Source organism: Arabidopsis lyrata (genome assembly GCF_000004255.2).
Source record: "Arabidopsis lyrata subsp. lyrata unplaced genomic scaffold ARALYscaffold_4, whole genome shotgun sequence".
NCBI lineage: Eukaryota > Viridiplantae > Streptophyta > Magnoliopsida > Brassicales > Brassicaceae > Arabidopsis > Arabidopsis lyrata.
In genome coordinates, this window is record NW_003302552.1 from 4,639,753 (window position 1) to 4,663,620 (window position 23,868).

The 23,868-nt window shown below is 37.8% G+C and overlaps 3 protein-coding genes and 1 long non-coding RNA gene across 5 annotated transcripts; 2 read left to right on the forward strand and 2 right to left on the reverse strand.

Annotated features, from left to right (window-relative positions):
- Nucleotides 1–6,179: 6,179 nt before the first annotated feature.
- Nucleotides 6,180–13,282, reverse strand: LOC9316760. The gene is made up of 7 exons (XM_021027909.1): nucleotides 13,146–13,282; nucleotides 12,552–12,827; nucleotides 12,345–12,369; nucleotides 7,730–7,770; nucleotides 7,437–7,568; nucleotides 6,573–7,245; nucleotides 6,180–6,214 (listed from the first exon to the last, which is right to left on the reverse strand). Exons 2-7 carry the CDS (start codon nucleotides 12,705–12,707, stop codon nucleotides 6,180–6,182), a joined length of 1,062 nt encoding a protein of 353 aa, XP_020883568.1. The 5' UTR covers nucleotides 12,708–12,827; nucleotides 13,146–13,282.
- An 88-nt stretch (nucleotides 13,283–13,370) lies between these two features.
- Nucleotides 13,371–16,007, reverse strand: LOC9316761 (UPF0725 protein At4g29550). 2 transcript variants are annotated; one of them, XM_021029209.1, is made up of 7 exons: nucleotides 15,783–16,007; nucleotides 15,523–15,633; nucleotides 15,238–15,442; nucleotides 15,005–15,126; nucleotides 14,837–14,914; nucleotides 14,470–14,729; nucleotides 13,371–13,937 (listed from the first exon to the last, which is right to left on the reverse strand). In XM_021029209.1, exons 3-6 carry the CDS (start codon nucleotides 15,317–15,319, stop codon nucleotides 14,472–14,474), a joined length of 540 nt encoding a protein of 179 aa, XP_020884868.1. In that variant the 5' UTR covers nucleotides 15,320–15,442; nucleotides 15,523–15,633; nucleotides 15,783–16,007; the 3' UTR covers nucleotides 13,371–13,937; nucleotides 14,470–14,471. The 2 variants fall into 2 exon arrangements, with proteins under 2 accessions (XP_020884868.1, XP_020884869.1); XM_021029210.1 differs by lacking the exon at nucleotides 13,371–13,937 and having other exon boundaries at nucleotides 14,245–14,729; nucleotides 15,523–16,006.
- Nucleotides 16,008–17,602: 1,595 nt separating this feature from the next.
- On the forward strand, nucleotides 17,603–23,722 carry LOC9316762 (nudix hydrolase 15, mitochondrial). The gene is made up of 6 exons (XM_021027910.1): nucleotides 17,603–17,705; nucleotides 18,521–18,611; nucleotides 19,236–19,315; nucleotides 19,404–19,546; nucleotides 20,011–20,088; nucleotides 23,243–23,722. Exons 1-6 carry the CDS (start codon nucleotides 17,603–17,605, stop codon nucleotides 23,705–23,707), a joined length of 960 nt encoding a protein of 319 aa, XP_020883569.1. The 3' UTR covers nucleotides 23,708–23,722.
- On the forward strand, nucleotides 20,223–21,149 carry LOC110229517. The gene is made up of 3 exons (XR_002332909.1): nucleotides 20,223–20,309; nucleotides 20,396–20,577; nucleotides 20,771–21,149. It is a non-coding gene; the product is annotated as an uncharacterized LOC110229517 (long non-coding RNA).
- Nucleotides 23,723–23,868: the final 146 nt, after the last annotated feature.

The following is a 23,868-nucleotide window of genomic DNA, read 5'->3' on the forward strand; positions in this document are numbered from 1 at the left end:
TTTGTAAATTGCATAACTCCTTCATCTGAACTCCGATTGATCTGATTCTTCTTCGAGGAGTTTCGTAATTGAGCTGAGCACATTCTCCAACTGGTTTCATGCATAAATTCGCCGTGGTTGATCAGATAAGCTTGATTCAATGACCACATATCCTGCTGCTTCCCATTATCATATTAGTATATCTGGTTTCCGGATCCGTCATTGACTTGCTTACGTAGTAGATTGGTTTCTGCTCCCCACGGTCTTCCCGAACCAAGACTCCACTAACCGCGTGGTTTGAAACCGACACGTACAAATAAAGTTTTTCATCCACTTCCGGTTTGGACAGTATAGGTGGAGTGGTTAAGTATGCCTTAAGCTGCCCAAAAGCTTCTTCACACTTCTCATCCCAAAGGAATCCTTTGTTCCCTTTTAGAATTTGGTAGAAAGGTAACGACTTATCTGTCGATCTCGAAATAAAACGATTAAGAGCCGCAATACGCCCAGTCAACCGTTGTACTTCTTTGAAGTTTCTTGGAGATGGCATGTTTAGAAAGGCGTTAATTTGATTTGGATTGGCTTCAATCCCTCTTTCTGTCACGATATAGCCAAGAAATTCTCCGGATGGGACTCCAAATGTGCACTTCGCCAGATACCAAATGATACGATCCTCCGGATGGGACTCCAAATGTGCACTCCGCTCTGATACCAAATGATACGATCCTCCCAAGGATTATGCACTCTAAGGTGGTGAAAGGGATAACTTTGCATCCAAGAGACTGTGAACTCAAAAGGATCAAAGGTTGTGGAGCGAATGGTCGCACAAGAGCTGCGGAAGACTCCTGATTTACCGGTGGATCGATTCTTTGGATATTACACACCAAAGGAGATCGATAACTTGCTGGATATGACGCACCAACAAGGAATGGATAGAGAGATGGATCGAGAGACGCCACAAAGATCTGTGAAAGGATCTATGATAAGTCTGAACAAGCCATGAACATAGATATGACACACCATGAACATGGAGTTCCAAAAATTACAAGATATCACATCTTGAAAGAGAGAAACTTCTCTGATTTTTACTCAACAACAAAACTTACTTTTATTCATGAATTAAGCCTCATTATAGAGAGGAGATACAACAATTTCGTCCATAACATGCAGCACAACTTGGAAATAGAAATTCAAACTCTAAAGTGCATGTAAGAGAGAGAAAAACACTTAAATAAATGCTGGTTTGAGGATGGACGAAAATCTCTCTTTTCTTCTTGTTTTTGGGCTGAATCCACTTTGATGGGCTTCTCTGATTGACCAAGATTCCAGAACAATTTGGTTTGTAGCTTAATTCAATCTGGTCTTGTCGGAATCCTTCTTTGAATGGGCGTATGTCTGAATTCGCGTAAGCTGGAGATCACCGATTTTGTAAATTGCATAACTCCTTCATCTGAACTCCGATTGATCTGATTCTTCTTTGAGGAGTTTCGTAATTCAGCTGAGAACATTCTCCAACTGGTTTCATGCATAAATTCGCCGTGGTTGATCAGATAAGCTTGATTCAATGACCACATATCCTGCTGCTTCCCATTATCATATCATACTCTCCCTCTTGAAAAAGGATTTGCCCTCAAATCCGGCTACTGTTCTTCTTCTTTCTTTTTTTTTTCTTTTTTTTTTTTTTTTGAGAAAAAAGAAAGGAATAAAAATAAAAAAGAAATAGAAGATGAAGAGATGAGGAGATGAATGAAAGAAGATGGAGAGATGAGAAGATGATAGAATGATAGAATGATAGACCGAGCTTAGAGTGTTGCTCTGATACCAAATGATACGATCCTCCCAAGGATTATGCACTCTAAGGTGGTGAAAGGGATAACTTTGCATCCAAGAGACTGTGAACTCAAAAGGATCAAAGGTTGTTGAGCGAATGGTCGCACAAGAGCTGCGGAAGACTCCTGATTTACCGGTGGATCGATTCTTTGGATATTACACACCAAAGGAGATCGATAACTTGCTGGATATGACGCACCAACAAGGAATGGATAGAGAGATGGATCGAGAGACGCCACAAAGATCTGTGAAAGGATCTATGATAAGTCTGAACAAGCCATGAACATAGATATGACACACCATGAACATGGAGTTCCAAAAATTACAAGATATCACATCTTGAAAGAGAGAAACTTCTCTGATTTTTACTCAACAACAAAACTTACTTTTATTCATGAATTAAGCCTCATTATATAGAGGAGATACAACAATTTCGTCCATAACATGCAGCACAACTTGGAAATAGAAATTCAAACTCTAAAGTGCATGTAAGAGAGAGAAAAACACTTAAATAAATGCTGGTTTGAGGATGGACGAAAATCTCTCTTTTCTTCTTGTTTTTGGGCTGAATCCACTTTGATGGGCTTCTCTGATTGACCAAGATTCCAGAACAATTTGGTTTGTAGCTTAATTCAATCTGGTCTTGTCGGAATCCTTCTTTGAATGGGCGTATGTCTGAATTCGCGTAAGCTGGAGATCACCGATTTTGTAAATTGCATAACTCCTTCATCTGAACTCCGATTGATCTGATTCTTCTTCGAGGAGTTTCGTAATTCAGCTGAGCACATTCTCCAACTGGTTTCATGCATAAATTCGCCGTGGTTGATCAGATAAGCTTGATTCAATGACCACATATCCTGCTGCTTCCCATTATCATATTAGTATATCTGGTTTCCGGATCCGTCATTGACTTGCTTACGTAGTAGATTGGTTTCTGCTCCCCACGGTCTTCCCGAACCAAGACTCCACTAACCGCGTGGTTTGAAACCGACACGTACAAATAAAGTTTTTCATCCACTTCCGGTTTGGACAGTATAGGTGGAGTGGTTAAGTATGCCTTAAGCTGCCCAAAAGCTTCTTCACACTTCTCATCCCAAAGGAATCCTTTGTTCCCTTTTAGAATTTGGTAGAAAGGTAACGACTTATCTGTCGATCTCGAAATAAAACGATTAAGAGCCGCAATACGCCCAGTCAACCGTTGTACTTCTTTGAAGTTTCTTGGAGATGGCATGTTTAGAAAGGCGTTAATTTGATTTGGATTGGCTTCAATCCCTCTTTCTGTCACGATATAGCCAAGAAATTCTCCGGATGGGACTCCAAATGTGCACTTCGCCAGATACCAAATGATACGATCCTCCGGATGGGACTCCAAATGTGCACTCCGCTCTGATACCAAATGATACGATCCTCCAACATATCATCTATGTAGACTTCCATTGTTCTCCCGAGATGATTATGGAACATTTTGTTAACCAACCGTTGATAAGTTGCTCCTGCATTTTCAAACCAAAAGGCATTACCTTGTAACAATAGATACCCCTATCAGTGATAAATGACGTTTTTTCTTGGTCTTCGGGGTTCATCATTATTTGATTATAACCCGAGAAGGCGTCCATGAATGTTAACAGCTCGTTCCCAGCGGTGGACTCTACAAGTCGATCTATATGTGGGAGCGGGAAACTGTCTTTGGGACATGCTTTATTGAGGTCTGTGAAGTCGATGCAAACCCTATCTTTCCCATTCTTCTTCTTGACAACGATAGTGTTTGCTATCCATTCCGGATATTGCACTTCTCTTATGGACCCTATCTTCAAAAGTTTATCCACTTCGTCATTTACTATTTTTGCTCGTTCCACTCCAAGCTTTCTTCTTTTTTGTTTCACCGGTTTGAAGCTTGGATCCACATTTAGTTCATGACAAATTATACTTGGATTTATGCCAGGCATGTCCGCTGCTGACCATGCAAACGATGTTTTGTTTTTCCTTAAGAGTTCAATCAAAGCTTCTTTTATTTGGCCAGTCAAAGTTGCCCCAATTCGAATTTTCCGGTCCGGCTTGTCTTCTTCCAACACCACTTCGATTACTACATCGTCTTTCTTCTGCCCGCTAGGAAATTTTGTTCTTAGTCCCTCTTTTGCGGGCTTCGTTAATTGCTATTGAATCTTCATACGGTGGCTAGCTAGATAACACGTCCATGAAGCTTCTTGATCTCCCCGAATTGTTTCCACTCCTCTTGATGTTGGAAATTTGATACATTGATGATATGTAGAGGGGACTGCTTTCATTTGATAAATCCAGGGAGTCCCGAGGATGATGTTGTAAGCTGCGGGCTTATCGAAGACAACGAAGTCCACGATCTTCGATACCTTTTTGGCAAGGACCGGTAGCTTGATTGTCCCGAGAGACATGGCTGACTCACTTGTGAATGCAACTAATGGGGACGGAGGCCCCACTATGTCCGCCCGACTAATTCCCATTCTTTCTAAAGTACTTAAAAAGATCAAATCGACCGAACTGCCTGTATCTATAAGGATCCTTGATACTTCGAAGTTGGCAACATCAAGGGTAATGACTAGAGCATCATCATGAGGTCTTTCGAGGTACCGCGTTTCTTCTTCATTAAATGATATTGATGCACCTTGAAAATCGACTTCTTCGTTTAAGCTTGCTTTGAGTAGGACATTTCGTCTATGTTTCTTGATGGAACTTATCGAATCTCCGCAAAATTTGGAACCTCCTAGAATAACATTGATCTTACCCTTAGAATTCCTTGGTTCTTCCTCGTTGGTTAACCTTGGTCTTTTGGAATTTTGATCTTTGGAACTTTCCTTTGCTTCGTGGTATTCCTTCACAAAATCTTTTATATCGAATTTGGAAAGATCTCCACTGGCCCAAAGCTCTGCGAGGTGCCTTTTAAGAACGCTACAATCCTTGGTTAAATGTCCGGTTACTTTATGAATGTCGCAATATAGACTTTCATCACGGACCCAAGTGTTTGATCTTCCTTTCCCTTGGAATTGCTTTCCGACGGTACTGTTGAAGGGTTGCGATCCAAATTTCTTTGGTCCTTTGTTCTCCCTGGGTTCGAACTTTTTGGTAGGGACGGTGATTGCCGGCTTCTCTTGCTTATTTCTTTTGGCAAAACTTTCTTTTTCGTCTTCTACCTCCATCCAGTTGTTTGCGCGGAAGAGTGCATCCTGGATTGTGTCTGGTTTATGAAGTATTAAATCTTCTTTAAATCTTGAATCATGTCGCAATCCTTTTCGTAAGGTAGATAAAGCTGATTGTTGTGAGATTCTTGGGAGCTTTGACAGCACTCCTTTGAACTTGGTGATGAAAACTCGAAGTGATTCATTTGATCCTTGCGATAAGTTCCAAAGATCGGCATCCGAAACGCTTTTATCCATAAGGATGGAATATTGCTTTAAGAATACAGCTGATAGCTCGTCGAAATTGCTGATCGAACCCGGTTCTAATTGGGTGAACCACATTAAAACTTGGCCGCATAGATTTTCCGAAAAAAGCTTGCAGTAACCTGCATCCTCATCAGCTTCATCCAATTCGACTCTTCCAGCAGCGATCAGAAAAGCTGCGAGATAACTCTTTGGATCTTCCAACCCGCTGTAAGGGTCCAACTTGAGTTTTCGGGAATCTTTGATTCTCAAACTCGCGATTCGCGAGATGAAAGGTGTTCGCCTAGCTTCTTCAATGACTCGATTGATGTCTGGCTCCGAACTCGTAGCTTGATGGAACTTTGACTTCATTTCTTTTAGTTCTTGGCTAACCTTCCTCATAGTCTCGAACTGGTCGAGGTTTTCTTGCTCGTATTGATCTGCAAGTTGAACTTCATCTTCGAGCTGTGCCTCTCCATCCGATGGTTGAACTACATTATTAGTAGCACCAGGAGTTGTTTGTCCGCTGGTTTCATTTCGCGCAACGGAACTTGGCGAGTTGAGTATCCTCCTTCGGATTCCCACAGGATTTCCTGCACTTAAAGAGCGAACACGAGTTTGTATAGTATTGACGTTTTGACTAAGAGATACCGGGGACGTTTGCAACGTATCGTCGGCCTTTTCCACATCCGAGAACTTTTGTGATATGTCCGACATGGTTTGCTGCATAGCTTTGAGGGTTTCGGCCAATGATGTCTCAACGGCGTCTCCTCCGGACATTGTTGCTTATCTCGGAAACGTAGTAACGAAAAAATCTGACCACTCAAGAATCCTCTGTCCCCACAGACGGCGCCAAAATGTGGATGTCGGATTCACACACTCAAGTATTTTTATTAAGTAGGAAAGATTACTCTTGAGGGACAAAAACGAATATGTAAAAACTTATGAATTGCTACGAAAATTGCTATAGTATTTCTTTCTCTAGAGGAAGATCTCCCTTTTACATGGCCATTGACCTTTATATTTATACATAGAGAAACGACATTAAAATGAATAATTAAGTACAATTATTCCCTCTTAAATGTATCCGTTTTGATCTTTGACTTTAATGCTCAACGTTTGAATTTGAGTTGACTCCGATCTTTATGGGCATCGCCTTTTGGCCCAAATGTCCTTAGGACCGACTTAACCATGACTTCGTCTCCGGACTCGTGTCGAGGTGTAGTCACTTCGGACTCTCTTCACGTTGACAACCACTCCGACTGTTCTTTTGACTTGTGGGTCTAGTGGGCTTTATCCTTTATGGGTCGTTATCCTGTCTACGTGGCAATCTTTGGTTGGTCTCGGACTTCTGGTGCGGGATCCGACACCAACACTTGAGACTCTCAGCTAGTTGGCTGTCCCATCTCTCTTCGCTCCTATCCCTTGAGGTTCTCTTCTCATCATCTTCCTTTTCTTTTGCCCAACTAGGGATTTTCACTGCACCACCTCTATCTGTTTCGCTGTCTTCTCCCTCAGACAATTTTTTCTGCGAAAAGCTAACAGGAACACTTCCTTGTATATGGACATGACCATTTTGGACAAATGGTTCAAAGTTGGAGTTGAAAAGAAAACGACTGTTAGATGTAAGAGAAGCAAAAACTTCAGCTCGTCCAAGGTCTATACCACCAACAGCACCATCCAATAATCTAACTTGTACATCACATTCTGGTTTTTCAAGACTCCCTCTAAGATCCCCTTCCATGTGCAAAATGCCTTTGATTGGTGACAAGAGTTTCCTCAAAGAGTGAACAAGATCAGTAGCTGATGATTCAACAACCTCAACCAAGGTAGGTATCAAACTAACAGGGAAATTCAGAACAGCAAAATGAAGATTGGTTTTTGGCCCCAATAAGGTCCCATCTGCATGCAGTGTAGCGTTTCCTTTTTGAATAAGCATCTCCTTAAGACGTAAACCATCATCATTGCTATACGAACCAGTAGCCAGAACACGCTGTGTTTTGTAAGTCCCCCACTCCCAATCATCTCCATGGAAGTCAAATTCTGCCTGATATTAGATGTAAGAGGAAAACGTTTAAACAAGACATCACTAGAAATTCTCACGTAATTATACCACTCATAAAAAGACTTTTTTAAGACAATTGCACCCGTCACCTTGGACAAGAAAACTTACGAAAACCAATTTGGAGTCCTTAACCCTTTAATTTTAAAAACGAGATGACAGAGTTATTTATATACCAAAGTGTCTCCATTGCCTCCACCACTAGCATCAAGCGAACCATGCCAATGACCTTTGAGCTCAGCTAAACCTGGAAGACTTAGATCTTCAGGAACGACTTCACTTGGTGGAGTATAATACCCACGTATCTCCTGATTTTAAGGAACCATAAAATTCAGCATAGGAAAAAAACTAAAGGCGACTTAATGGTACCTACTCTGTTTTTTTTGTTTGTATTATAGAATCTGCTTTCTGTGTCAGAAGCCTGTTAGCTACTTCGAATGAAGGAAAGGCATAATATTTGGTGCATTACCTCGAGCAAGTCTCGAAGATTTTCAGCTTGCAGACAGAGATTTTGTTGATGTATTCTTAATGAGTTTTATATCAAGATGAAGAGAAACAGAAAGCGACATTTATAGAAGGCGAAGAGTGAAGATGAAGCTGCTGAAGTAGTCGTTGAACTAGTTCAGAGTAGTACAAGAAGTAGTTCAACAGAATAGAATTACGTGAAGCAAGTATTTGGAAATTGGTAAAGTCGGTCTATGGCGGTTGGCTGTGGATACTAGAAGCTTGGAGAAGATTCTAGAAGACTGAAGAGTTTCCTTTTCATAGGAAGAAATGGAAACATGAAGAGAAAGGACAATTTCCTTATCCTTAAGAAAAAGGAAATTGTCTATTCCTATTAGTGTTAGAATAGGAAATCGGCTTGTTGTATAGCCACGACCTATTTAGTATAAATAGGGGGCTTAGGCTTTAGAAAAGGAGAGCACAAGAGAGAAAGAGAATTCTTAGACATTAAGGTTATGGGGTTTCTTGTGAGAAAGCATAATGCTTAAGAGGGCTAAGGGATTTGTCTTTAGAGAGTTCTAGATCGGGTTGTGATCTAAGAACGAGAGATTGAGAGAATAGAAAATAGTTTAAGGAAGACCTTGTAAACGTATTTTCTATTAATCAAAAGAGTTTTAAGAAGAAATTCTTGTCTCAGCTTGTGACTCAGTTCCTGACTCAGTTTCTGTCTTATATCGTGAGCTAGTTCTCAAGTACTTAATAGCTCTTGCACTTTCAATTGGTATCAGAGCGGTCACTTGTGAGGATTGCATACAGGTGAGATCTTGTGGAGAAGATGGAGAGTTATCATGGACTTGACATCGGATCAAGAGTAATATTGAATGATGGAAACTATGGTTTTTGGAAATCAAGGATGAAGGCGGTTATAAGAGGCATTGATGTCTATGCTTGGAAAGCCATATTGGAAAAGTGGGAAGAACCAAAAATCAAGGATGAATCAGGAGCCGAGGTTGCTAAACCGGAGAAGGACTGGACTAATGATGAATTGAAAAAATCAAAGTACAACGCAAAGGCACTCACCGCTATTCACATTAATGTTGGAAGAAACCAGTTCGAACTAATTCAGGGATGTGAAACAGCAAAAGAAGCTTGGGATATCTTGCAAAATCACTTTGAAGGAACCACAAAGGTGAAGAACTCAAGGAAAGACATGTTGGCCTCAAGATTCGAAAATCTGAAGATGGAAGAACGTGATTCAATTTCTGATTTTAGTTCAAAGATAAGTTCTCTAGCTCAAGAAGCATTGACACTTGGAAAGAAGTACAAAGATAAGAAACTAGTCAAGAAGTTTCTACGATGTTTACCTTCAAGATTCATGGCATACAAAACTGCCTTAAGTGTGTCACATAACACGGAAGACCTTAGCTTTGGAGATGTGGTCGGAATGCTTCAAGCTCATGAGATGGAACTAGAGGGTGTGAAGAAAGTGAAAAATCCAAAGGATTTGGCATTAACTTCTCTTGAAAAGAAAACTCAAAAGGCAGAAGAAGATGATCCTAAAAGTTTGTTGTTTCAAAGACTTGATCAACTATTAAGGAAGGTTGAAGAAGAACAAGGACAGAGGAGGTTCAGCTCAAGCAAAAAATATCCAGAAGAAGGTAAAATTATTAAGAAGGCAAATATGCAATGTCATGAGTGCTTAGGGTATGGACACTTCAAATATGAATGTCCTACATTCAAGAAAAAGGATGTAAAGTGTTTTGGGTGCAAAGGTATTGGACATACTCAGCATGAATGTGTTAGTAATCAGAAAATAAGAAAAGAAAAATCAATACAGAGAATAGACGATGATTCAGAGGAAGAAAGTGATGTTGAAGAAGAAGTAAATCATTTTGTTACACTTTTGGGAAAAGCTGAATTTGAAGGTGGTAAAGAAGTGTTAGGGTCTGAGTCTGAAGAAGAACATGAAGTTGACTTTGCTGAATGTTATAAGGAGGTACATGAGACACTGATTAAGATTGGACAAGAAACTCAAGCCTTAGTAAAAGAAAAGCGTCGTCTTGACGAACTTGTTGAGTTACTACAGAATGAACTGAGGGATAAAACAAAAATCTGTCAAGAAAGTATGAAGGGCAAGCTGACTGTTTCTACAAGAGTAGGAAAATCTAACAGAGGTTTGGGATATACTGGACAAAAAGGATCTCAAACAGGGCAAATCATGTTTGTAGCTGAAAGTGTCTCTCCACCAAATCCAAACAAATATGAAAGTAATGCATCCAAAGGAACTGGATGTTATTTTTGTGGAAAGAATGGGCACATTAAAGCATATTGCTACAGATTCAGAGACAGAATAAGTAGACTCAAACATCAAGGGAAATTTTCCTGGAATGGATTCCGAAGTCAAATATGGGTGAAGAAATCTGATCTTTATCAGATTACATCAGAACATACGTCAGGAAGGATAGAAAGTAAGTCTGGAAAATCAAGAAGTACGTCAAGAAGTGGATATTCTCGTAATATGACTGCAACTGCTACAGAGACTGCAACTGCTACAGAAACTGCAACTGCTACAGAAACTGCAACTGCAGCAGAACCTGCAACAGAACCTACAGCAGAACCTGCAACAGAACCTGCAGTAGAACCTGCAACAGTACCTGCATTAAAACCTGCAGTAGAACTTACATTAAAACCTGCAGCAGAACCTGCATCAGAACGTGCACCAGAACCTCCAACTGTATCAGAACTTGCATCAGAAAGCTGCAACGAGGTAGAGAGTGTCAAGTACAAGATGTTATATGATCAATGGCTTAACCTAGTTGAGGAGAATTCAGTGTTAACAAGGGAAAAACTCAAGATGGAGGCAAAGGTGGCTGAAACACAAAAATATGCAATAAAGATGGAAGAAGAAGCATCACAAGCTAGAGTGCAACTTGAAGAAACTCACAAGAATTTGAGGATGCTTAATAATGGCACTAAGCAGTTGGATCATATTCTAAACATTGGCAAAACTGATCGATATGGTCTTGGATTTAAAGGAAATCTTTCAAAATCAGATACAATGTTTATCTCTGGTGGTTATTAGAGAGAGCTACATCAATGAGGAGAAGAAAGAAGAAGAGAAGATATGATATGCATCATCAAGGACAAAGTATGAAATTTCCGGATTAGTGAAGCAGAAAAACAGTTTCAAGATGCCTAATTCAAGGTAACGTTTGGAGATCTAAAAGTATTCTGATCGAGCTGAAACTTGGTGGCAAGCTTCTTGGTACTACTGTCTTAAAAATCAACGGTGGGATTGAGTTTTTGACGGTGGGTTTGGGTTTTATTCAACCTATTTTGGACAGAAGTCATATGAAGTTTCAGATTTGACCAACTTGACATTTGAAGTAGTTCAGCTGGGATTCATGTGTGTGTCAACCTATGAAAGTGTTTTTAACTTGTGTGTGCTCACAAGCAGGGGGAGAAGAATTTGGCTAAGAGAAAGATGTTGTTTTATGGGGGAGTTTTCATAAGATGGCATATGATTAAGGAGAAGTTTTGAAGATGGTTTTGCTTGTTCTTTGCTAGAACCCTATGTGGCTTGTGTGTAGCTTTATGGGTCTGCTTTACAGATGCTTGTGAGACACACAAAGTTAATAAGGGGGAGATTATTGATGCAGCCAGTTGACACACTCGATGTACCGGTGACAAAGTAGCACATGAAGTGATATAACGAAGCATGATGTTTTATCTCAACATTAAGTATGTGCTTTGGTTCTAAAACTCAGTCATCAAGGGGGAGATTGTTGGTGTTGTGAAGACCGAGTTTTAGAAGTTGCTGAGATCTTTGTTTCAAGGTTGAGAGAGAGTTTGGAGATCATCAAAGTAATAATTGAAGTTAATGATGTGTGAAGCTTGGATTATAAAACTCACTAAGAAAGGGAGAGATTGTTGATGTATTCTTAATGAGTTTTATATCAAGATGAAGAGAAACAGAAAGCGACATTTATTGAAGGCGAAGAGTGAAGATGAAGCTGCTGAAGTAGTCGTTGAACTAGTTCAGAGTAGTACAAGAAGTAGTTCAACAGAATAGAATTACGTGAAGCAAGTATTTGGAAATTGGTAAAGTCGGTCTATGGCGGTTGGCTGTGGATACTAGAAGCTTGGAGAAGATTCTAAAAGACTGAAGAGTTTCCTTTTCATAGGAAGAAATGGAAACATGAAGAGAAAGGACAATTTCCTTATCCTTAAGAAAAAGGAAATTGTCTATTCCTATTAGTGTTAGAATAGGAAATCGGCTTGTTGTATAGCCACGACCTATTTAGTATAAATAGGGGGCTTAGGCTTTAGAAAAGGAGAGCACAAGAGAGAAAGAGAATTCTTAGACATTAAGGTTATGGGGTTTCTTGTGAGAAAGCATAATGCTTAAGAGGGCTAAGGGATTTGTCTTGAGAGAGTTCTAGATCGGGTTGTGATCTAAGAACGAGAGATTGAGAGAATAGAAAATAGTTTAAGGAAGACCTTGTAAACGTATTTTCTATTAATCAAAAGAGTTTTAAGAAGAAATTCTTGTCTCAGCTTGTGACTCAGTTCCTGACTCAGTTTCTGTCTTATATCGTGAGCTAGTTCTCAAGTACTTAATAGCTCTTGCACTTTCAGATTTTGCACGCTTTGAATGAAAAGATCCTGCAATACCAACCAAGAAACCCAAACATCAGAGGCATCCAGCTCAAAGAGGAGATGAGAACATATTTTTGGAGTACACGAACATGAAAATGCTCTTGCAGGTTGTGTTTTTCTTGAACCAACATTTTAGAACATGGCTACTCACAATATAAGCATGTGATTTAGCAATAACATAAGCCAACCTTTGATCTTGAGTGAACAGCTGGATCTGTACTTCTTGAAAGAAGCCTTGCAAGAGGAAGCATCTCAGCAACCTCTGCCTTAGGCACTTCAAGTCTCATTCTCCATCTACCCATGGAGGATATAACACTTCCTAGATGACCAGTCATGGCTCTCATAAAAAAACTGCCAGCTTCCTTCTGACCAAGGTCTCTGTCACGGGAACCCGGCAATACATATTCACCTTGAAGCTCATACCGGCTATTGCTTTGTTCCAGAATAGTTTTCTCAACAGTGATCTCCAGGAAGAAAAATGAAAAGGATAAGCAGAGATACCATCATGCATATTCTCATATTGACTTCACTGCTAAACATACTTATCGATTATTCATTGTTTAATCTCACCATAACCTCTAATCCTCTGGACTACATGAAACTCTTAAAACAAGGTAATAAAACATAGAAATGAAACAGGCTTGATTTATATGGTGGCAAATGATGTACTATGAAATGTGATGAAACTAGACAACAGCGAGATCACTCTCTAGATTTCTTAGAAAACTAAACCAAACGAACAGGAACCTAGAACTCCACTAATTTTTGGCCGAAATACATACCACGTCACCGCTCCATCTGACTGCAACATCTAAAGCTTCACCTAGAACTCCACTAAATTTTGGCCGAATTACAGACAACAGGCCATGTCCTCTTCGCTTCTGAAGATTTAGTTGAATCTCTGCCTGCAAGTAATATGGAAAGTAAGATATTATTGATAATTTTATAAAGAGAGCACTCCCCTGTAGCTTCTGAAAAGCTGATTTTCTAAGTTATAAGCTTCTGAGAAATATTAAACCACATTAGAACTTCCAGTTTCATTATTCTGCTACAACTAACACATAATACTTGCAGGTTGTCATCTTAAGAACGTTTTATTAAGTCTTCATTGACACTGAACATGCAAGAAAATATCCTGAACACACTGAAGCTGATAATACTGACAATAAACTGCTCTATTTGAGACGTGGAGAAGTTGGCAGATTTCATAGAGTGTGAGCCCCGGAAGGATTATTCCGATTGGCTAAAAGGGAGAGAACGGTTTCGTAGTCAAAAGTGGAAGTCGGAGAAGATTGCCCTCCAAAGGTGGAATAAGAAGCAAAAAGCTTGGAGAGTGAACAAAAGAAAGAATGTTTAAAAGCTGACTAAGTGAGTGAATATAATCTTTCGGGTAGTCTAAAGAGTTGCTCACACTTGGATTCAGTGCATCTTGGATTAGCCAAAAGTTCGAAGCGTTCAGTGCGTTTGAAACGCATATAATTAAACTTTACGGAGGCTGCATAAATTCATCTAACAGAACTTGTCTCACAGTTTTTTTTAGCTTCACAATTCAAAGAAAAACAAACATTCGAGGACTTAGTTCGCAATCTTAATTTGGTAATTGCAATTGCAAAAAGCAAAAATATCCAACAGTTAACCCGAACAGAACCAAAGTAGATTTACTGTGAATGAGACCAAAGCATTTAAAGACGATAGCTAAGTCGCAAGGCCATTAGAGCCATTGTAGCATCGCGATTATAGGCCCCATCCCCACGACGTATACCCGTGGTGGCATACGACACGAGTCGTCCAAGCCAACATTGGACACAGTGACCACTGATATGCAAATGTCTCCGTCTCGGACAAAACTGTGATGTATAATCTCAATCAACCATTCAACTGTAAGGAGAAGATGCACTTGTGGGTGTTACTCATAATAATTATGCATTGCAAATAGAAATCCTTCAGTAGAGATTTTAAACATAGACCCCACTCCGTTCTAGTCCAAAGAGTCGAAGACATAAACACAAGCCAAAGACACACAACATCCGTGCATAGATAATAAACACTAACATGATAAAAAGTTTCCAATAGATAGCAGCTGATAGATTATATAGCAGACAAGATCCTCATGTCTCTCTGTCTTCTATTTGTTCCTTAGTGACAGCAACTTCAAGGCTCATGTGCCCTGGTTTCCCATCCATGGTTTTCCTTATTATAGCGTCGTGCTCACCAGCCCAGGGTGTTGAAGGATCAGCAATACACTTGTAACTTATGTAGAAGATTGCATTATCTGCCTTGAGCTTCTCACGGGCCTCTGTTGTGTATTCTTCTAAAGTTTGTACAACAACCTTCTTGATCTCCAAGGGTTTGCAAGCGCTTACACCCTGCAATTACATTTGTGGCAAGCGTAAAGAGGGGAAGAGACAAACAAGTTTCACTTGCTTTTATTTTTTTTGGGAGAGAACAAGAATTGCAACATTCAAGAACTTACACTCTCTGTTTTGGAGTAGAAGGCGACTTCCATGAGCAGTTGCAGCCAGTCATTCTCATGCAGCTCTGATTCTTGCACCTGCGAATGATGATGATCCACAGAAATTTATTAAAACTAGAACAAAAATTCAAAAACTCCAATGTGGACATGAAGGATGTTTCTTATTACCACGTAAACCTTTTTATCGTCACGGACCAAGGCCTCATCAGAAAACCATTTGGGCATCGGACCTTTGTAGGAATCATCTATTGCAGCCATGTCCCAAACTTCATCCACACTCTCGGTACCATCTAAAAAGTGATGTTTATAAACAGTTAGTCCTCTTTTGACAAATTCATCTCCAAAAACAGTAAGTCCCGAATAAAAACTGTTATGCTTATGGAGGTAATATAGATTCTTACGTGTTGCTTTGATTCTGGCGGCTAAGCTCGCCAACGTAAGACCGATACCCCAAGTAAGATACTGATAATCATTGCTTAACATGGTCTGAAAAGAGAAGACCGAGCCGCTGGTCGGAGCCGTTGCCTCGAAAGTTATGTAGTAGTCCTCGTATCTAGTCGAGTGAGTACCACACTTTTCCAAGCGTTTAAACTTATAGTTTGTTCCCTGTCAAAAACGTAAAAACTTATAATTTCTTTTTGACAAAAGACAGAGAGAGAGAGAATAGTGATGATGATGAGAGTTACCTTCTGAAAATTGTGGCAGTGGAGTCCAATCCTAGCAAAAAGGGCGATTTCATAATCATATTGCCAAGTAGACTGAATTTCTTCATAAGATCACCAATCCACATCAAACCCCTAACAAAATTAAACGACGCAGTCAGACTTTGGTCAGAACGGTAAGGCGCTTGTTCCGTGAGACTCTATACCCCTACGACAATCAGATCATCCAAAATCAAAATCACTACAAAACTATAAAGCTAGGAGGAATTTCGGAGAAAATTTACTAGGGCCAATCCGCAACTTCTCAAGGAGCCCCATCTTCGTTGCTGGTTTTCGAAAGTTTCAAGCTTTCGCTTTCGATTATTTTTGATTCTCTCTTGCACTGAAGATGCTTTTGTAATCCCGAGTTCACTTGATTCTTTTTCCGCCATACCCTGCAAGTAGCCAAACCCTTCAAGTCTCTCAAATCTCAATCTCAGACAATAACTTGGTTGCTTTGGGGTAGGCTGGGTATTCGGGCTATCCATTCGGGTTCGGGTAAACCCGAATACCCGGTCTACTAGAATTTGGGGTATGGCGGAAAATAAAACCTAATAGAATTTATAAGGTTTATAAGCCTATTGTAAAAGTTATTGTAAAGTTTTTTAAGGCTGTTATATGGTTTTTATATGGTTTTTGTATGGTTTATTACCTTTTATAATGCTTTTATATTGTTTTTACAAGGTTTTTATATGGTTTAATATCTTTTACAAGAATAATTCTCAGATTCTCGAAATATTAATTTTACAAAAGGTACTTCAATTTTAATAATATAGATAGATATCAATTTTAATACCACGGGATAATTTTTTTTAGTCAATCCTAAATAAATCAATTTGTTTTAATATATTTCTTATTATATTATGATGTGAAGAAAATAATAAAAAGAATAATAATTCGTGTAACGTTTGATTAATGATATTGTATATTTATATTAATATCGATCCAAACCCAACCCGTCATATAACTCCGTAATATTTTAAACTTTTTATCAGTTTAAATATTCATAATATTTTAAATTTTGATAATATGATGTTTCAAAAACGTTTTTAAAAAATCAATTAAAGATAATAGGATAATCATAATTTTAAATCTTGACAAAATCTTTTAAATATCTTCAATATTAACTATAATGTCATTCATTGTAAATAAGTCTCAACTTCAAACATACTCCACAAAAGGTACTTCAATTTTAATAATATAGATATAGATATCAATTTTAATACCGCGGGATAATTTTTTTAGTCAATGTTAAATAAATCAATTTTTTAATATATTTATTATTATAATACTAGAGATTAACCTGCGGTACACCGTGGGACAAATATTTAATTTATAATCACCTAAAATTCATAATTTATAAGTTTGATATTAAAGTTATTTATTTTGTATTAATTTTAGATTTAACCTGCAGTATACCACAGAATAATTATTTTTTCACTCAATCTTAATTAAATCAACTTGTTTTAGTGTTTTTAATATACTATAATATTAGTATTGTTGATAAAAAAAATGACTCGTATTGTAACATTTGATTAATGATATTTTATATTTATGTTAATATCGATCCAAACTCATCCCGCCATATAACCCCGTGATATTAAGAATATATAACCCTGTGATATTTAGAATTTTTTATCAGTTTAAGTATTCATAATATTTTAAACTTTTTAAAAATTTTAAATATATCGATAATAACATTTAAATTTTTTAAAATTTTTAAACTTTATTATATATGGTATAATTAAACAGTTCAATTAAATAACTGAATGAAACTGAGTATCTATATTATTGGAGAATTATAATTTAAAATCTTAACAAAATCTTTTAAATATCTATAATAAAATCTTTTAAATATCTATAATATAAATAAAGGGAGAATTACTCAAAAAACCTGTTTGAGCGACATCTTTACTAGAAAGACCCCCTCTTACTAGAAAGGCCTAAAAAAAGAGTGGAGAAATGACTTCAAAACCTGAGTATTTATTTTATATTTACAACTGATGCCATTTAGAATTAAAAAATTAAAATTATAAAAGTGTTGAAAACCTAAGATGTGCCTTTAATGGCGTCGACAAACTTTCTTGGGACCTTGGCGAGAGCAGATGGACTTCCGTACGGTAGAGATTTCGATACGCATCAACCAACCGACAAATCCGGTTACTCCGGTGACTAGAACTTTTAGGCCCCCACGACACCTAGGACGAGCCGATTTACGGAATTGTTTCTTCCAGTGAGAATCGCCGTATTTCGTGGAAGAATCGTTGAGATTCCGACGGAGGGGTTAAGACCTCCGGGAAACGTCTATCCTCTTGGGTAAGTGCCAAATTTCGTATCTTTTGTTTGAATTTCTCTGTTTGTTGGTACTTTTTACTGACCCATTTGTGGGTTTGTTCTTTCTCCGTTTGATTTCTAGTGGCTTCATTTTGTGTTCCTCTGTTATCCTACAATTCGAATTAGCCAATTGTTTTTACTCTTACAATTTTGAATTCGAATAACCAATTGTTTTTACTACCTGTAGATAGTCAGTTCTTGGGCTGAGATTATAACTAGATAGCTTGATGTCTTTGCAATTGTTGAAGTAGATTTTGGTATCATGTAATGGTGCTTTTTGTTTTTGGAATCATTGGAGCTATCGATATATGAAAGAATTATAATATTAAAAAGAGCTGAATTTTTAAATTTTGCAGGTTTGTAAAACAAGGTTATCAAGTGATTAAGTGAGGTGAAGAAACAAAGAAAGAGTAAATCTTCTAGAAAGGATTCTATATTTAGCCAGGTTTGTAAAACAAGGCTATTATCTCTGTCGTTTTCATTTATTCTACTGATGGATTTCAAGTGCTATTTGTAAATTTCTTATATTGTCGTTAAGGTCTGCTTCTCTGTCTCTCATGTGTGTTCATTCGTTCTGATTTTGTATTTCCTTTGTATGCTTCTGTTTGATTTTGGTGTCTTGATTTCGTGGTATCAGGAGCTTGATGAGATGAAGAGGAGATTGAAGGAGATGCAGGAAGAACCTGCTGCACTGCGGGAGATGAAAGCAAAAGTCGAAAAATAAATGGGAGATGTTCAAGGTCTGTGGCTCTTTCGTTTCTTTGCTCGTGTGTTTTCTAGAAATTCGATATACTGGGACTCTGTTAATTGTCTTAATTCGTTTGATTCATGTTTCTTTTTGGAAATGAGTTCTATTTTAGAATTGAGTTTTAGTAGTTGCAGGTTTCTCTTCTTGACTTGAGTTCAGTTTCAGTTTCAGATTTGACTTTGAGTAGTCGCATGTTTCTTTTTTGGAAATGAGTTGCAGGTCTCTTACTAACTTGAGTTCATTTTCAGATTTGAGTTTAACTAGTTAAGATTATGTTTTATGTTTAGTGATTGTGATATCGTTATCTCCAACGTTAATAATTTATTTGTAACATTGATTTTAATTTGTTGTGCTTGCTTGAAGAATTTAATAAATCCAAGGATAGTAATAAATTTACTATTCTGTTCTTTTTTTAATCCATCTCTGCAATTTCTCATGGAGAAAGCCTCTGTTTCGTATAGAACTTAGGCTTTAAGTTCGTGGATCACTAGGCCAATGTAGAGACTAGTTTACTGACTATTTTTAAGACTTTTTGGTACTTTTCATTTGTGGTTTCTGAAGCCTTATTGGTCGTATTGCTGTTGTTTTTGTTTTTATGGTCCTTGCTCACTTCTAGAGGCGGAAGAGATGCGTGCATACAAGGAGAACACCAGCAAATTGATCTCTCACGTTGGTTTTCAGGAACCTATGGCTCCGGTGAGGTTCATACCTAAGAAAGCGGCTGTCTTTGAGTTCATTTTCAGATTTGAGTTTAACTAGTTAAGATTATGTTTTATGTTTGCAGGAGAAATTTCTTTACCAGGTGGTAAAGCAGAAGAGAATGATAAGGATGATGGGATTACTGCAACTAGAGAGGCAGAGGAAGAGATTGGTTTAGACCCTTCGCTTGTTGATGTTGTTGCTTTCCTCGAACCATTCCTGTCTCAGGTATCAAAAGTCCTCACTGTCCCCTTCTCCTTGCTGCTATTTTTATAACAAATGCATGTTCGTATTAGGAGCCGTGTTTTGTGACACAAGAGTAACGGTTGATTATTAGGCAGATATGCGTTTTCAAGTGTCGAGGCCATATTCAACCAGTGACTGTCTTTAGGCCATTGTGATTTTCATAACTGAATTTTGAATCTTTGTTCGTAGTTCTAATACAATTTTTTCGTGTCCTAGTAGCAGAGTAATGGTAACTGCAGCGGCCCTCTATATTTTTTCTAAGATCCTGAATAAATTTTAGAAGTAGCTGAAGCCTGAATATCCTGCCTTTTAATGTTGGTTTAGTCTCTATGCAATATTTTCCCTGCCCCATACCAAGCTTTCTTTAGCTTTTATGAAGTGAGAGATGCATAGTTCTCCAACTCTGAACAATATTTTGCTTATCTGTGATTCATGTTCCAGTGCAGCATCTGCTTAGAGTAATTCCTGTAATAGGAATATTGTGGGACAGAAAAGCATTCAATCCAACGCCAAGTCCTGCAGAGGTGGAAGCCGTGTTTGATGCACCCTTTGAAATGTTTCTGAAGGTTTCTCTCGTTTCTTTTTATCGAGGATGCTTTATAGTTGCATTCTTTATTTACTCTGAAGCATTGGTGGTTGAAAAATATCTTACACAGGATGAGAACCGGAGATCCGAGGAGATTGATTGGATGGGGGAAAAGCATTTGGTCCACTTCTTTGATCTCCTCACGCTGCAATAATCTAGGTTTAAAGCTTGTCTGTGATGTTTCTTCTTCTTCTGTTTTAATGAATTTTGGGATACATTATGGATCAAATGGTTTCTTGTGATAGTTAACCTGCCACCTCCATTGTAATAGACAACCACATGCATGTAAGCAGCTGTTGGATGTCTGAAAATATAGAAATTATTTAATGAATTTCAGTTACGTAGCGACGTCGTGGTTAGCGAGTCCTCATCTTCAGACTTGTTTTTTGAATTTTAATGGATTGCCTCCAGTATTCAGCTATTGAAGGTGAGTTTTGAACTTTTTCCTATTTTTTTGCGATTTGATACACAAATTGTTACATTTTAGCTAATGAAGTCTGGTTGATACGTTTGATGTGTCAGACAACTATTTTGTGCTTCTGATGGTGGAACGATTGTATATATGTAAGACATTGAAGTAATAATCTTTACTTCTTTTGGCACTGCTTATTCTTGTCCAGGTAGTACCTGTTGTTGATGGAGTGCAGGTGTATTCAATGGTTGAAGCACACAAGCTAGACTTATCCGTTGCACCTGTCTCATCTAGTAGAACAGCCATATCGAGGAAACGTAGAATCTCATGATCTCGTTCTTCTCGCACTTTTCAATATGTCCAAGAGTTGAGAGATTACGTAAGAAAACTAAATCCAAGGGCTTACACGATCCAAGGTATATGTGTGGTGTAAATGCAGTTAATACAGCTATTGACCAGCTAGCTTTGAACAAAAGAATCATGTGATTACTTATGGTAGACCAACACAAAAAAAAGTTTAAGACAATGTGCTGTCGTCACCTTCTCATTTTCTAGTATTTTTTTTGGTAAAAGGATTTTCTAGTATTTTTGTTTTGTTTCGAACAAATTAACCCTTCAATAATTGATCAACAATGCTATTAAACAATAATTGATCAACAAGAGGACTTGTACCACACGGTTTTGTTTCCTATGATAATTTAATTTTATAGAACACTCAGATAACAGATTACTCGAGAAAAATATTATGTACTACTATTGACTAAATTGAAAAACTACAAAAGTATAACTGTGTTAAAAAGATGACGCATACATGGGAAAAGATGGCGCACGTGGGAAAATTATTGAAATTCAATCACCACTTTTGTCCGAAAAGTTTGAATCAGACGAAAAGTGAAGATGGCGATGGCGACAAGATGATTTTAATACGAAGTGCACGTGGAGTAAAAAGACAGCGCATGTAGAGATACACCCTGGTACAATTATGTTTTAATTTAAAATTTGCAACTAAAAAATTTTAAAAATTTAAATAAATCACCAATTTTTATGTTAGTGAATGCAAACATTAAGACATATCATATTTTAACATATATTACTATATTGTTACTTTTATGATTCATGTATAGTAAACATTCATTACACTTTGATTGTTACTTTGTAAATTTTAACCAAGTAATTATGTCAAATATACAAACAACATATTTTACAGATATTGTTATATGAAATTTTAGTAATTGTATTTTTATTACCTAACATCAAAAATACAACTGCAAAAAGTAAATTTAAATTAAAGTACTACTGATTATTAGATTAAAATACCAAAGTACAATTGTGTTCAGAGACATACTACTACCATCTTGAGTACAACTATGTGTAAATTTGACGGCGCCTATGTGAGTAAAAGACGGAGCACGTGGGAAAGACGGCGCACGTGACGGCTGATTTACAGAAAGACGGCGCACGTAACGGCTGAGTTACGGAAAGACGGCGTACGTGACGGCTGAGTTACGGTATACACAAATTTAAAGTTCAAAACTTATATATCCTCGAAATCATAGTTTGAATCATTATTACCCACATACTTTACAACGCTAATAAGTCTGTTAAAACGTGTGTTAAGTTGAAAATTACAAAATTCTGTCATTTTGTGTTGTTATGAAAGAATCTACACAACATATCCCTTATACTTTTAAGTCACTTTGTAAATAATGACCAACTTATGATGAAAAAGTGACGGAAATCAAAGTTTAAAACATATTAATGCATAAAATACTCCGAATTATATGTTAATTGAGCTATATCAACTATACAACTAAATAAACAAATTAAAAGTATATGTGATACTAATTAAACGGAAAACACTATTTGAAATTTTGGTACAACTACTAATACACTTGGTATAACTATCTGTAAATTTAACAGCGTCCATGTGAGTAAAAGACAGCGCACTTGGGAAAGACGGCGCACATGACGGCTGAGTTACGGAAAGACAGCGCACGTGACGGCTGAGTTACGGTATATCCCAAAAAAATGTTTCTCATTTTATATCCCCACGAATTTAAAGTTCAAAACATATATATCCCCGAAATCATAATATCAAAAGTACAACTACAAAAAGTAAATTTCAACTAAGGTACTACTGATATTAGTTTAAAATACAAAAGTACAACTGTGTTCAGACACATACAACTACCATCTTGAGTACAACTCTTTAGAAAATTTGGTAATATTTAACTATTCTTTTCAAACATGTGGTCTTTTTCCAGCAACATGTGTTTGTTTTGCCATGTTCCAATGCAGCATCTGCTTAGAGTAATTCCTGTAATAGGAATATTGTGGGACAGAAAAGCATTCAATCCAACGCCAAGTCCTGCAGAGGTGGAAGCCGTGTTTGTCTTATTTCTATGACTGTAACGTTTTGGTGATGTTAATCTGGATTTTGTTATACTTTTGCTGATTTTGATGATGTTAATTGTCTAGTTTTTGCTTATGTCTTGTTTTTCTCTTGTTTTTGTCTGGTTAATGTCTGGTTTTTGCATAAGTCTGGTTTTTGCTTATGTTTGGTTTTGAGAAGTCTGACTTATCTTTAGCATTGCTTACTAAAGCGTTTTTATTGCTTCTTATGTCTGTTTTTCTGCACCATTTTGTCTGGTTTTTTTAACGTTTCTTTTTGTTGCTTTAGTGTACCATAACAGCTGATAAGGGAAACCCTTTTGGACTTGGAAGACTTAGAGAGACTGTCAACAACAGGAAGAGAAAAGAAAGTTGTGCAAGCTCTTCATCATCCTTGTCAGAGATGCAAGAACAGTTTCAGGCTGCTCGTCGAAAGTTAGCTGAGCAAGACTTAATCAATTCTCAACGTGAGGCGGAGCAACGCATAGCTCAAAGTAGGTTCTCAAGCTTGGAGATGATTGTCTCATACTTGAAGACCAATGATCCCCAATTTGCAGACTTTTTGGCGCGTCAACCACCAATCATCCCACCTGAAACTGACCAGCCACTAGACAAGGCACTGTACCAGCCACTGGACAGGGCACTGCACCAGCCACTGCACAAGGCTCTGCACCAGCCACTGCACAAGGCTCTGCACCAGCCAAAGGATATCCCTTGTTGTTCTTCTCTTTCTTTTGTGCAGCCTGGTAATTAAGTAGTTCATATTTGCACATGGGATACGAGAAAGCCTCTAACCTACTCTAATTCTAGCGCCATGAAAGCTTGTAAAACCATGGTTCGAACAGCTCATGAGGATGATGGTCACTGGACCAAGAGTGAAGAATGCTGTCAAGTTGAGCAGAGTATCTGCTTACT

Excerpts from the sequence above, each read along its gene's own strand:
- LOC9316760 (XM_021027909.1), bottom strand. The coding sequence starts at position 12,707 with ATGAGAGCCATGACTGGTCATCTAGGAAGTGTTATATCCTCCATGGGT. Across the intron at positions 12,370-12,551 it reads CTGTTCACTCAAGATCAAAG|GATCTTTTCATTCAAAGCGT; the intron begins GTTGGCTTATGT and ends TTGGTATTGCAG. Across the intron at positions 6,215-6,572 it reads ACTAGCTGAGAGTCTCAAGT|GTCAATGGCCATGTAAAAGG; the intron begins GTTGGTGTCGGA and ends ATAAATATAAAG.
- LOC9316762 (XM_021027910.1), top strand. The coding sequence starts at position 17,603 with ATGGCGTCGACAAACTTTCTTGGGACCTTGGCGAGAGCAGATGGACTT. Across the intron at positions 17,706-18,520 it reads CGACAAATCCGGTTACTCCG|ATGAAGAGGAGATTGAAGGA; the intron begins GTGACTAGAACT and ends GAGCTTGATGAG. Across the intron at positions 20,089-23,242 it reads CAACGCCAAGTCCTGCAGAG|TGTACCATAACAGCTGATAA; the intron begins GTGGAAGCCGTG and ends TTGTTGCTTTAG.
- LOC9316761 (XM_021029209.1), bottom strand. The coding sequence starts at position 15,319 with ATGTTAAGCAATGATTATCAGTATCTTACTTGGGGTATCGGTCTTACG. Across the intron at positions 14,915-15,004 it reads ACGATAAAAAGGTTTACGTG|GTGCAAGAATCAGAGCTGCA; the intron begins GTAATAAGAAAC and ends CATCATTCGCAG. Across the intron at positions 14,730-14,836 it reads TCTACTCCAAAACAGAGAGT|GGTGTAAGCGCTTGCAAACC; the intron begins GTAAGTTCTTGA and ends ATGTAATTGCAG.